At 43.1% G+C, this 14,371-nt stretch overlaps 1 protein-coding gene across 11 annotated transcripts in view; it reads left to right on the top strand.

The window, feature by feature from the left end:
• FGGY (FGGY carbohydrate kinase domain containing) overlaps nucleotides 1-14,371 on the top strand; it is a 478,496-nt gene that overhangs the window by 280,660 nt on the left and 183,465 nt on the right. For 8 of the 11 annotated variants that reach the window (XR_012646580.1, XR_012646582.1, XR_012646581.1 and 5 more), the window contains exons 2-4: nucleotides 3,277-3,488; nucleotides 5,978-6,089; nucleotides 7,536-7,687. The exons of 1 other annotated variant lie outside the window; for it this stretch is intronic. Coding sequence is in view for 7 of the 10 variants with exons in the window: in XM_075002920.1 (XP_074859021.1) it covers nucleotides 3,277-3,488; nucleotides 5,978-6,089; nucleotides 7,536-7,687 (476 nt within the window). In the remaining 3 variants the exon portion in view is untranslated. The remainder of the gene's footprint in view (nucleotides 1-3,276; nucleotides 3,489-5,977; nucleotides 6,090-7,535; nucleotides 7,688-14,371) is intronic. 2 more of the 11 variants (XM_075002923.1, XM_075002924.1) reach the window with 1 other exon arrangement.

The following is a 14,371-nucleotide window of genomic DNA, read 5'->3' on the forward strand; positions in this document are numbered from 1 at the left end:
CTAAACTCTGCTTTAGGAAAGCAAGTGGGAAATTACAATGAGGACACAGTCTTTTGCAGATGATGCCTAGCAATCCGATCAGCAGTCAGGGACTAAGTTACAGAGCAGGATGCAGATTGTTCTAATGGGCATTCCCAAACTGGCAAAGATACAATAATTATTACTGGAGTCAGTGAATATTCCCTCTGTAATCAGAAAGAGCTGTTAATCAGTCAGTTAATTAGTCAGGCCCTTAGGTACAATTGCATTTGCTCTGATCCTACTGACGGAGACCGAAAGCTACAAGATCTTTACCAAATATTCATAAACCTGAACTACCCACCAGGAGAAATAAAAAAAAAAACAAATGGACAGGGCCAGACGAATACCCAGAGACCAGCTACTCCAAGATAGGCCCAAAAAAGCCAAGAACAGAACACCACTTGTCATTACCTACAGCCCCCAACTAAAACCACTGTAACACATTATTAAAGACCTACACCTGTCCTTAATCAGGATGCCACACTCCAGAAGGCCCTAGGTCACAGGCCTGTTCTCTCCTATAAACAACCTCCCAACCCTATGAGGATTCTCACCCACAGCCACAGTCTATACCGCAGGAACACCACTCCTGGAACTTTTCCTTGCAACAAAGCCCGCTGCCAGCTTTGTCCACATATTTATTCTGGAGATGCCATCACTGGACCTAACCAGGTTATTCACAGAATCACAGGCACATTCTCATGTTCCTCAGCTAACATCATATATGCCATCATGTGCCAACAATGCCCAGATTCTTTGTATATTGGACAGACTTCAAACTCTCTTAGGCAAAGAGTTAATGGGCACAAAACAGACATAAAAACACTCCTGATCCACAAATCTGTCAGCTATCATTTTAATGGAGTGGGCCATTCTCTTAATGACTTAAAAGTTTGCGTCTTACTGAAGAGGAATTTTCACAACAGTTTTGAAAGAGAGGCTGCTGAACTCTCTTTTATATTCAAATTCGACACATTAACATGTGGTTTGAACCAGGATGGGAATTTTCTGGGTCATGATAGGATCATTTTTTCATACTTGGCTTAATCTAATTCTTGACCTCCCCCCAACCCCTCTGCCCCTCTACTCTCTGATTTGCTCACCTTAATATTTTTTTTCTTATTTGTCCACCTTGATTACTGTTTTTGGTTCTCTGTGCCTTAAATATTGAGCCTGTTCTGGTATGGCTATGGTCTGAAGAAGTGGGTCTGTCCCACAGAAGCTCATCACCTAATAAATTATTTTGTTAGTCTTTAAAGTGCTATTTGACTGCTTTTTTGTTTCTATTAATTAGTGTTACCCTGACCAGATCATCTGCCTCCAGCCAGGAAGTAAAGTCAGATTACTTACTACTACACTTAGGTATCAAATTGTTGTAAGAGGAGACCAAAGGTGTATCGCTACCATTTTTACATTTTACTGATTTTGCATAAGAAAATCCCTGTCCACTTGTGCCTGTACTCTTCCTGCCCAGAAGAACTTGAAAACCATCTGGAGGCAGCAGATTGTGAGACAGAGTCCACAGTCACTTATTTTATGTCATAGTGAGTTTTCTTAAAAAACAAGCACCCTTATTGGTGGAGCCCTGACAAATTCATGGACTATTTTGCTTAATTTCACTGGCAAAGGGGTTTTTAAATAATGCATTTCAAGTTTTCAGCTATTTAAGTGTGAAATTCCACAGTGTTGTAGTGGTTCTGGCCCAAAAGGGATGTGTGTGTGGCGGGAGGCGGGGGGTGGTGGTCAGAAGGTTATTTATTGTTGGGGGTGAGGGGCATTCAGTACTACTTCCCTTACTTCTGTGGTGTTGCTGGTGGTGAAGCTGCCTTCTGAGCTGGGCAGCTGGAAACCCATGGCTGCTAATTCAGGATCCCTACTCTAAAGGCAGAGCTCCTCCAGCAGCAGTGTGTAAGTAAGGATGGCCTGGTATATCCCTAGGGATGTGAAAGGTTAACCTTGACGGCTGATGCCTACCAGTTCGGATTAACCAGTGGGGGCTGCTGCAGCCCTTCGGGGCCCACCGTGGCTGGGGCTGCTCTGTCTGGGCTTGACCATTCCTTGCTTGCAGTGTGGGAGCCATGCCAGCCCAGCCATGGTGAGAGCAGGGTTGCTCCAGCTCAGCTGGGCTGCAACACTCACCCCTTCCACTTGCTCTCCTTCTAATCAGTTTACCAGTTAAACAGGATTTACATCCCAGTTGCCACTCTTACTTCTGCACTGCTACTGAGAGGGCAGGACCTTCAGAGCTGGGCTCAGGGAATTTTATTGAGAGCAAATGAAAACCAGTCACCTGTGATGGTTGCACTTTGCTTCTGGATAGATTTTAAGATGTTGATTTTTAACTGATAGAACCCTAAGTGCCTTGCACCTGCAGATTGCCCCGACCTTTGTTAGCTGAGTTAGCGGGGTGGTCATGCTGAAATCCCTGGGGTGTGCCAAGTGTGCACTTTCTGTGCATGCTGCAAGGCGGATCTGTTTCTGTGGGGACAGTCGGGGAATAATGGTGAAGGGCTCAGGTGATTGGGCTGGTGCTCTGTGGCTGGATTGTTAAGGAGTTTCATTTTCAACAGTTATAAAACAGGTGGTGTCCTTAAGTGATGGGGTAAACTGCTGAGTAGGCAGTATTTGTAAAAGGCAGCAGATCTGGAATAGCAGGAAAGACATAGCTTTGTGGGGAAATTTGTGTAAAAATGAGCAAACAACATAACCATGATAGTTTATATATGGCTGGTGACTTGTCTGGACTGTTTTGTCAGATGTATGGAGAGTTTTTGAGCTGATTTTCATGTGTGTGTGTGAGAGAGAGAGAAAGAGAGACTTTTGCAGGTGTCAACTATTATTTCGATAAGAAGTTGAAAATTTTAAGTGCTTATCTGAACCTTTGAGCCATTTAGTTGCAACTATTATTTGCAGTTGTTTCAGCGTGACTCAGATAAGTGCTCCCATTCTTATCATACACCCTCTTGTTTGCAAATTTGAAGGTTGCTTTTCAGGAACGTTTATGTCACTAAGCTCAAGTACAGGAATCTTAGTAGAAAAAGAACATAAGCCCAGTAAGTACCCAAAAAAGGCAAATTCATTTAAAAATTATAATGAAACCTTGCAGAAATTGTTCTGCTTTAAAACCAGTCAAAATGCGAACATAGGGGTCTGCACTTTATTTTATGTGGGACAGTTTTTATACGTTACTGTAAACCTCATCACTATGCCAATGTGTTTCAAACCAGATTTTTTTTTCTTGTTGCACTTTTACAGACTTCCTGAAAATGCAGAGTGAGACACAGGATACAGTAAATTTCTATGTTGGGATTGATGTTGGAACAGCAAGCGTTCGTGCGGCTTTGGTAGACCAGTTTGGGACAATAGTGGCACATGAAGATCAGCCAATTCAAATTTGGGAACCCCAAACAGATCACTATGAGCAATCCTCTGATGATATCTGGGCTGCTTGTTGCACAGTCACAAAGGTATATGTAGGTGACTTAAAAAAAATCAAGGAATGTTTGCTGCTGGCAGTATTGATACTTCTGCAATGCAATGCTATCAGTTTTGTCCACCTTCCTTTTGGGGGTGTGCTCTACTGTCCAGTATAGAGAATGCTAAAAATCAAGACACAACATTGCACCAAAGTACTTCCTAGATACAGATGATGTAGCCTCTGAAACTATGCTCATTGTACAGGGGAACTGGAGGACCTGAGAGGTTGCACAATTTGTCCAAGGTCAGAAACGAACGTGAAACAATTGCAGTAGAACCCAGGACCTTGATCCCATAGTGTTTCCATCAGTGGGACCTTCACCCAGGACTTCAGTGAGCATCGGATCACATCCCAGATTTCCTCATTCGTTGGTCTGAGCCTTGTCCGCAATTATTTGCAGTGTTGTTGTGGCTGTTTTGGTCCCAGGGTATGAGACAGAGAAGGCTGACATTGATTGGACCAATTTCTGTTGGTGAAAAAGACAAAACTTCCCGTCTCCACAGAGCTCTTCATCAGGTCCTGTGGAGCTTAAAAGCTTGTCCCATTTACCAACCTATGTTGCTCCAGTAAAAGATATTACCTCCCTCCCCACTGCTTTGTCTCACCCTTATGCACAAGTCCATCCTCTCTTTTGGGACTTAAGGGTGCTCAAAACCTACTGGCACATACAGCTGAATAGATGGTGAGCAACTGCACGGCCCTGGGGCTAAAAAGTGGCTCATTATTAAGCCGTTGAGGGAAAGTGGAGTCCCTGTGAGGTCTTTGGGGCAGTGATGGTGCTTAGGATCAGGCGCTCACAGTACTGATGAGGCCTTTGGCACTACAATACTACAGATGTGCACAAATACAATGGACAAAAATAGCACCAGTCCTGGAAGGCAGGTCATTTGTTCATGTGTTGTGAAACTGAAATAAACCTTACTGTGCTGAAAAGATGAGGGATCTCACTTCTCCTGCTCTTCTTTTGTATCTGTTGGGTAGGAATCTTAATTTATACATCAAATATATATGGTAACCTTGATTGGCAGTGAATGTAAAACAGCACTTTTGTCCTTCTTAAGAATGCCATGATCTTAGACTGCTCTGTATTCCAAGGCTGGCTCTTTAAGTATTCATAAGATGCGTGGTAATTTGCAAATGGACAGTTCACCATTCTCTTATTGATCAGCCTTTTCAAACATTAATGAGCAGCAAGTGCCCTGAGAGGAATAAGATGAAGGGGGAGAGGGAAGAGTGGCTAGCTGGATAAGCAAAGCAGCCTTTATGCTCTGCCTGTTTAATTTTTTCCTTCTTTTTGGTTTATTTTGTTGCCCTCAGGCTTCCTTTTATCTGTAAAATATCTGGTCTTAACTCTAAAAACCTTGGAGAGCCTGTTGAAGTGGAGTGGGTGTGATTCTTTACTAGCAAACAGCTATGAAGAAAATATTTCTCAATACAGTGCTAACTAAACAATGGTATTTTTATTGTCGCCAAGTGGTATGACTTTGGGTATGTCTGCACAGCATTTCAATAACCATAACTGATCCAGGTTGGCTGACCAGTGTGAGGGCAGGAAAACTGCTTGGTGGATGTTCAGACTAGCATTAGAACCTAGGATCTGAGATCCTTCCCCTTGCAACGTCCCAGAGATTCAGCCCCAGTATCTGCACAGTAGTTTTGCGTCTTAAGGCCTGCACCTCCAAATCAGCTGTGCCAGGCTTTTGCTATGTAGACATACCCATAATTACCTCCAATAAGGCTTAGCAACCTCACTTGCCATTTAGTCAGTGTGAGTGCCTTTTTTCTCCCTCTCTCTGTGTTATTCCACAAGCTAGCCACAAAGTTCACTGCTTCCATAAGGCCTGGGTCAGTGAGCTTCAGGGTTTTAACTTAGGCCTGTTTGCTGGTAGCCTTTTGAGAGAGGTGTATAGAGTACTGATATTAGTCCTAGTATACAGTTAAGATCAATTTTACAGGCAGTCTTTTTCTAAGGTATTTAATTGTAATATGATGCCAAGTGAGGTTAAAAACAAAAGCTTCCTGGTGTGTTTGGGCTCAAAAGCAGCATAGAGAATCAGGGCTTTTGAGGCCCTGGTCTATATGAAATACCCCCAGGTTGACTCCTCAGCCTCACAGCCAGTTTAACCCAAACCTTTCAGAAAGAGGATATAATTAACCTAATGTGTGTTACATTTTTTTTTCTTTTTGTGCACCCCTGCATTTCCTGCATCCAACCAGGACAATAAGAAGAAGGACTAAGTGCTTGAGAGAGGTTTTCAGGAGTCCAGTCTTGTAGACTAAAGAGTCTTGCACAGCATGTGTACATTTTGATTTAACATGCAGATATTTAGGTGCTTAAGCAGACTGAATGTCAGAAGCTTTTAAGCTTAACTCATCAGTGTTTGCAATTCTGGTATACAGCCTTTTGTTGGTAAAGCATTAGCACGTGCGTGCATCTGGGCACATTTATATCTAAGTACTTCTTACGTACATTCCCAGAAAGTTGTCCAAGGAGCAGATGTTGCCTTGATTCGAGGGCTCGGCTTCGATGCGACATGCTCGCTTGTTGTGGTGGATAAGCAGTTTCAGCCTGTGGCAGTTAATGCTGAAGGTAAGAGTCCATCACAAAAACTGAGTTTGGCATGCGTGGTTTGCCTCTGCCTTCGGTGCCATAGGCTCCTGCGCGAGGGCTGACTCCTGTGATCATTGGCCCTGTATGAGCAACCCCCTTGCATTACACCAGTATTTGAGAATATCAGTTATCTCTAGGGATGTAAATACTTTTTAAAGCACACACATTTAAGCTGTTGGAACTATACTGGTGAGCTGTTGAATCATTAACAAGTTCACAGTCTACTCTGGTTTGGGCAGGGAAACCCTGATGTCTCCCCTCAGAGGTGGAGTATAGTGGGCTGGGGGAATGTTTGTGTGTGGATTGCTTGGCACTGCACACCTTGCTCTCATTCCCAGTTACTAGACTCTGCCTAGAGCTGCGAGTTTGGTAGGTCATATGCAGTACATCAATCATAGTCACAGCCACAATAATCACTTTCTACTCTAAGACCTATTAGTCACCTCCTTTACTTTGTCAATAAAGCTCCTGTGCCCTAAAATCTCTCCTGCTAAATTTTAGCCTATCTTAAAATTATTTTTTGCAGTCTCAGATCATTATATCTCAGCTCTTTTTGGCCCTTCCGAACTCAAATCTGATTCCCATTTTTCATTCACTTGAGTTTCCAGCAGCAGGGGCAAAAATAAAATAGATTTTGTGACTGCACATAAATTTGCCCTCAAAAATGTATAATTCTTAGATTTCTTTAATGTGAGCACATACTTGTGTACCTCCAGTGTGTTTTCCAGCCAATTGTAGTCTTAACCTTCGTTTGATTTTATGCCAGGAATATTGATGTGTGTCACAGTTGTGGTTCTCCTTGGACCAGGCTTTGGGGATCATTAGAGGCCATGCACCTGAACATAAGATGGTATCTGCAACTGGGGTATTGGATTATCATCTTTGCTTACTAAGTGTGGCCTCTGTTTAATGTAGATGAGGTCTTCTTCACTTCTTGTTCTAAAGTGCTGTTAGCTACCTCCAAAATGAATATTTTTCAGCAACTTATCTCTAATTTTTTTGAGTGCGCTGTGAGTGGTGCTTCTCACAATAATGAAGCATTGGGTAAGAGTCTGTATGGGTATGTAGCTGAGTTATAGCATTAAAGAAATGTAGGGCTGGAGAGATCTTGAGAGATCATCTAGCTCACGTACTTTGTCATGTGACTTGGGTATTTGAGGTGAAAGGCTCTATATTAGAGCTTGATTTTCTAGAGGGTCTGAGCACCCATTGCAGCCATTGACTTCAGTTTGAGAATTGGCACCAGTGGATGCAAGAATTCACTCTTAATAGCGATCACTTGATGTTATTTCAGCAAACTATATGCAAATTCTATACTTATAAGTGAGGTTGCCATGTAGCTTTGCACCTGGGAGCCTACAAAATTGCCGAAGAATCTAACCAAAATTAAAATATCTGCCTGTCTTTGTTTTTTGTTTTGGTAAGGGGACTGCAAAAGAAACATCATAATGTGGATGGATCATCGTGCAGCCAGTCAAGTGGACAGAATCAATGGAACTCAACACAGTGTTCTGAGCTATGTTGGGGGAGTGATGTCTGTAGAAATGCAACCACCTAAATTACTATGGATGAAAGAAGTGAGTATGTTTTAAATTGTGACAGACTTCTGGCAGATGGTTAATAACATTTTGAGAATGAGATTTATTAAATAGCCTTCCTCCTTCCCCAGCATAGGCCAAACACTGCTCTTGCTGAAGGCAGTAGGAGGATAGCCATTAAGTATGATGGGAACTGAGGGAAGCAAACTTTGAGTGCTTTTGGAAAATCCCACTCTGAGCATCCTTTTTTCACTGACTGCATCTAAATTTCAGTTTGTGTGAGGTAATTCAATATTTTTGTTTGGAACATGTCATGTAGTTCTGTTCCTGATGTTTTGGGATCAGATATTTTGTATATTCACTTTGTAAAAGGAAGACAGGCATATGTAATTGGGTTACTGATGAAAAGGGGTTGAAAATAAATGAAGCTTTAAATACCTGGGGTTACCCTACCTGCTCCAAATGCCATGGTTGTACTTTCCCAGGAGGAGCCAGTGAGGATTCTGAAGGGATCTGCCATCAATGTTGTCTCAAAATGGACCTGGCTTGCCAGAAGGATGACTTCTGAGGCACTGCATCCAGGAGTGAAATGATTCAACATGGCTTTGGTCACTAGTACAGAAATTGTTCAGTCAAAATCCTTAAAACACAGGCCTCCAAAAAAAAAAAAAAAAAAAAGCATCTAAGCTGTTCAGTCCCATCCATAGGAAGTAGCTCATCCATAGGAGGAAGACACTCTATTCATAATGTAGAATTCTAATTCTGTCTTGTATGCTTAAATTTTGTGTGTTGTAGGTTGACATATGGCTTCTTAATAATAACTGTCAGATAAAAGGAAGAATGCTTGCCACTTGAATTTTTCATAACCTTCACAATCTGGCATTTATATTTGGTCACAGTGATGCTTACTGTACTCGTAATGAAGGCCAAACGTAAATTAAGTTCTGTCAGTTTTGAACAGCTGATGTTTCTCCTGCTTACAAACATGAAACATTGTGTAGTAACAAGGTGCAGAGTGGGGAAGGTCAAGGGAATTAACTGGCAGAAGCATATACTGACAGATTAATGTTAATAGATGATAATTAATGGTTGTGGATGCTGTAGTGAAATATGAATATCCAGCTATTAAACACTTTCCATTTCTGAGCCATGAGTAGCATATAAGTAATCATTTTATATCTTGATATTTGCATTATTCTTAATGAAAGTCTTTTAAGAAGCCGCCCAGCACACCAGCAGGTGAGAACTATTCTGCATGTGGTGAAAGGGTGATGCAAATTAACACATACACACATGTGCATGCAATGTGGGAGCTTGGAAGAAGTTTGTAATGGAATCACAGTTCCTTCAAAGGGCTGTTTGCTGTTATACTGCTGCATGTTTGGGGCTAGAAGCAAAGGCTCATTTTAGCCCACAGTAAAAGTGAAATCCACCCTTCTTCAAAGGGCCAATAGCAATCCTGTGCACCAAATAAGATCTGTGGTAGCCCTTATACTAGTAGGGTACAGCCTTCATACAGTCCTGTTGTATTGGAGTGACTTACATCCTAAGTTATGTTTGCAAAAATCAGTGTCCACTAAATTAGAATACAGGTTGCACCTCCCTTCCCCAGTACCCTTGGAATCTCAGTGGTCCTGTATGAGAAATTTTGCCAGACCAGGAGATGTTAATGCCCCTCAGTCTCTGGCTACCGCTTCTGGCCACAGCCAGCTTCCTGGCCCTCACCCCATGGGACTGTTGAGGGACACTGCCTCCAGCTCCAGCCCTCCATGGGGTGGCCAGGGGTCCCCAACTCTGGCCCCAGTCTCCTGTGGGGCTGCCGGGAGGCCACCTTTGCTTGCCTTCCTGGCCCGACTCTCTGGTCCAGGAGCATCCCTGGTGCTTCTGGTGAAGGGATGTTGCCAGACCAGAGAATGCTAGATTTAGGAAGTGCAACCTGTAGTAAAAATTTGCACATAACAGTATATGGTGCTATTGATAGAAAAAGCTTCACAGGCTTTACAAACATTAATTGAGCCTCATTATATTCTTTAGAGTGAGGTTAGTATTAATACTTTATAGATGAGTAAAGTGTGGCACAGAGAAAGTAATAGGCAGTTATCTTCAGAAAAATGCCTATAAAATGGTATATAACATCCTTCTCTCTGCAAGTTTCAAAATCATATCCACTCTTCTGATTAAAGGTAACGTTTTTTTCCTCCCCAGTTACCGTTGCAGAACTAAGATATGGCAGAGATAGCTAGATTCTAATAGAGCTTATGCATCATTAACAGAATTAAGTTCTGATTACAGTGGTGTGTGGTTGTTTTTGTTTTGTTTTGTTTTTCTCAAACTGGTGAATGATGTACATGCTAAAAAGGCTTGGCTTTCAGATTCTAAGGTGAGTCTGGAAGGCTAGCGGTTAAGAAGAGCATTTGTTTTCTTCCTAACTAAGAAAATATCAGGTGAAGGCTAGCATGCTTTAGAATCCCCATCATGCCTTCTTTGTAGCATCACTTTTCAGAGTGTAGCTGTGCTGTAAGTAATTCACACAGGACACACAGTAAGCCAGTAGCCTAAATGGGAACTTCCTGAACACAGAGTTAGTCTTTTCTTAAAAATATGGCTCTAAATCTTGTGAAGGAGAGGACAAGAAGGGATTGTTCTGTGTGTGGCTTTGTAGGAGTGGGATGTATTGGCAGAACTGTGTGAGGAGGTTTACACAGCATATATCCCAGTGTGTGTGTGTGGCTATAATCAGTGCCGTAATCTCCAACTTTTCTCAGTACTAAGTGGCACTACCAACAAGATTTCTTTAAAGCATCTTCCAGGTGCAAGTTGTTTTTTCTTCCTTAAATCCCCATTGCTACTTATTCTTCCATGGAGTGTGAATCTTTTCTTTATAAGTTACCACTTGTTCCGTCAAATGGTTCTGCCCCCAGAGCAGCTTTAGCCTATTAAGTTGCAGTGTTTGTTGCCTTAAAATCATCTTCAGTTTCTGCTCCTCTACTATGTAACCATTTCTCACCTCTTTGAGTCCTACCTATTTTGGCACCCATGGTCTGCCTCTGTCAGACCCTGGATATTCCTCCCTCCTTTCAGAGACATTCTGAGGCTCACACTAGGTGTTTAACTGTGTGCGGTGCTTCCTGACGCTTGGTATGTGTCACCCAAGTCGAGCTGCCATGCAGTTAAAAAATACAGTACCTCCAGCAGCCCCATAATAGACAAAGTACCAAGGGCAACAGCAGACTGACAGAGCTCACAGTAAGGGTAGAGGAGGAGGGTGCTCGAACGTAATCATTGTTGGCAGAGGAAGCAGCAAAGGGAAGCAACACAACCTACTGAGCCCTCAAAGGAGAAAGTCAGGAGGAGGAGCAGTGAGAATCCCAAAGCAGCAGCTGGCATCTGAACCTTCAAGAAAAGTGGTGAACGAAGAGCTGGGCATCCCGACCCAGCACCTGGCAAACAAAGGAACTGTTAGGAGAAGATTGCAGCAGGAAGACAGGAGCCTCTCATCACAGCCCTGCAGTAGAGGAGTTCCCCAAGATCCCTGAGGAAGAGGAGTAGTCACAGCCAAAAGATAGGGAAATCTTCCTTGTCACCTCCTTCAGGGAGCTGAATCCTTCTGGAGCACCATTACAAAAGGTAACAAGGAGGAGCAGCCAGCCTGAAGTGGGGCCAATCTGGAGCTTATGGCAGCAATTTAGGGAGGCCAAGGACATCATAGAAAGGAACAATGGCAGAGAGAAGAGAATGAAATTGTTTTTAGACAGAATGAAGAAAGAAACATATTACAGTCACTGAGTGTAAGGTCAGAAGAGACCACCAGATCACATAGTCTAGCCTTCTCTCTATATAACAGGCAATCAGGATCACCCAGCCACCTGTATATTAAACCCAACAGCCAAAAGTAGACCAAAATATTAGGCCCTCAGGATAAAAAAAATGGGTAGCTATCACTGGAGAACAGGAGAAACCAAAACTCACTGATGTCCAAGGTTTGTGCCATGACTGAGAAACAATTAAGTTAGAGATACCAGATGATCTTGGCCAAGCAATCTGTGCCCCATTCTGTAGAGGAAGGCAAAAAAACTCCAAGGTCACTGCCAACCCGACCTAGAGGAGTATTTCTTCCAAATCCCCCATTTAGCAACCAGACCCCATCCACATGAATGAGGACCAGCCAGTGAAACTCTGAGAGGAAAAAAGAAAAATTCAGAACACCAGCCCAGCCCCTCTAGTGATCCCTCTCCAGCTACAGTTATCTCTGAGGCTTCAGAAAGAATAGAATTAAGTTAATGGTAGAGAGAAGGAACATAGGAGTGGGAAGAAGGAACAAATAAATAAAAACAAGACTAGCATGAAAGCACAGTACTTCCTTTCATCTAAGTCTTTCCTGCAGTCCAGCCTATGTTTTTGACTAGCTCTGTAAAATGGGATTTATGGAACTTTTTTAACTTTAAAAATTTAAACTGCATCATTTGATTTCTTGATTCAAGCACCAAACACATCTTTACTTAAAGTCAACGCTATTCCTTCTCCGGGCTTATTTTCTACTTTGAGGGGGTTTTGTAACAATGCTAAGGTCTGCTCTTTAAGGCCCAAGGGTAGTTGTTCATTCTTTGTTCTTCCTTACTGTCTTGTCAGTACTTTCTAATGCATATGTCTTTAGAAGATTTGCTAGATAAGCTAAGTGCTGAACATAAATCCATATGATGTTCTCATTGTGTAAAATCATCTGGGGGCACAACCCAGTTGATAACAATGAAAGAACAGACTATAGTTACCGCATGACTTTGTCAGACAGCTACTGAAAAGTTAGACGCTAAAATCTTGTGAATGATCTTCCCTGGAGTGTGGTAACTCTTCATGTGGTGGCAAGATGAACAAGTCTCCAAAGGTTCTTCACAACTTCAGGGCTCCTTCCACTGATGGATGTCTCTTTAAGGTGGAACTCTGTTCATTATTCACTGTGGGCTGGGAAGTTCCACCTCACCCAATAAGGGCCATGTGAAACCATGCAGCCCTAGGAGTCTACAGAATGATGCCTTCTTGAGTGCCATGCTGTTTATGGAATCATAGAATAATAGAACTGGTAGGCACAGTGAGAGGTCATCTAGACCATCCCTGCCAGGTGTGTGTCTAACGTGCTCTTAAAAATCTCCAGTGATGGAGATTCCACAACACTTGTAGATAATTTATGCCAGCGTTTATCTGCCCTGACAGTTAGGGGGGTTTTCCTAACATCCAGCCAACTCGTCTCTTGCTTCAATTTGAGCTAATTGCTTTTCGCTCGATCATCAGAAGTTAAGGAGAATAGTTTTTCTCCCTCATCTTTGTAACAGTAGTCGTAGGTAGGCATCCTTCAGTCTGCCTAGACTATGGATCGCACCCTGTAAAGTTTCAATTGAGGACTTCATTTACAGCGTCTATTGTGACTATGAAGACCCACACGAGAGTGACAGTCCTTGCTGCATCTCTTGCAGATGTAGTGGGTGTCTGGCAAGTCCTTATTGTGCTTTCCGTGCGCTTGCTTCTCCTCCTCTGCTAGCTGTCTGATCTTCATCTTGCCCTTCTGAAGGCCCTTGTGTAACCCCTGCCTCCATCTGCTGTGGTCGTCTGCTAGTTCTTCCCAGTTGTCCAGCTCGATGCCTCCCTCTCTGAGGTCCCTCTTGCAGACATCTTTGTAGCGCAACTGGGGGCGTCCGGGAGGTCTTTTGCCAGAGGCTAGCTCACCATACAGGATGTCTTTTGGAATCCTTCCATCATTCATCCTGTGGACGTGGCTAAGCCAGCAGAGTCGACGCTGCCTGAGGAGGGTGTGCGTGGTTGGGATTCTAGCTTGCTCGAGGACGGCGGTGTTGGTCACTCTGTCCTTCCATGATATTCCAAGGATGTGCCTGAGGCAGCGCAAGTGGAAGATGTTCAGCCTCTTTTCCTGATGGCCATACAGGGTCCAAGTCTCGCTGCCATAAAGGAGGGTGCTGAGGATGCAGGCTCTGTAGACTTGTATTTTGGTGTGAGTGTACAGCTTGTTGTTATTCCACACTCTCTTGCTGAGTCTGCACAGAGTTGTGGCCGCTTTTCTGATCCTCCTGTTTAGCTCAGTGTCCAACGACAGGGTGTCAGTGATGGTGGACCCGAGGTAAACGAACTCGTGGACGACCTCTAACGTATAGTTGTCATTGCTGATTGATGGGGATTCAGCAACATCCCGACCGAGTACGTTTGTCTTCTTTAGGCTGATGGTAAGCCCAAAGTCCTTGCACGCTTTGGAGAACTGATCCAGAAGCTTTTGAAGCTAGTCTTCTGTGTGAGACACTACAGCAGCAGCATCTGCGAACAGCATGTCTCTGATGAGGACTTCCCACACCTTAGACTTAGCTTTCAGCCTTGCAAGGTTAAACAGTTTCCCATCAGATCTTGTGTGCAGCAAGATGCCCTCTGTTGAAGATCCAAAGGCATGCTTCAGGAGGAGTGCAAAGAAAATCCCGAACAATGTCGGAGCAAGCATGCATCCTTGTTTGACGCCGCTCCTTGTAACAACCTTGTAGATACTTGAAAGCTGTTATCAAGTTATCTCTGTCTTCTCTTATCCAGACTTAAACATAGTTCTTAATCATTTTTAATAATTTTTGTTGCTCTTTTCTGGACTGTTTTTCACTTTGTCCACATCTTTCATGAATTGTGGCACTCGCATGTTGCTACATTCCCTCAAATGCTGCTCACGTGTTGTTACAT

The sequence above is a fragment of the Carettochelys insculpta genome, chromosome 9 (genome assembly GCF_033958435.1).
Source record: "Carettochelys insculpta isolate YL-2023 chromosome 9, ASM3395843v1, whole genome shotgun sequence".
NCBI lineage: Eukaryota > Metazoa > Chordata > Testudines > Carettochelyidae > Carettochelys > Carettochelys insculpta.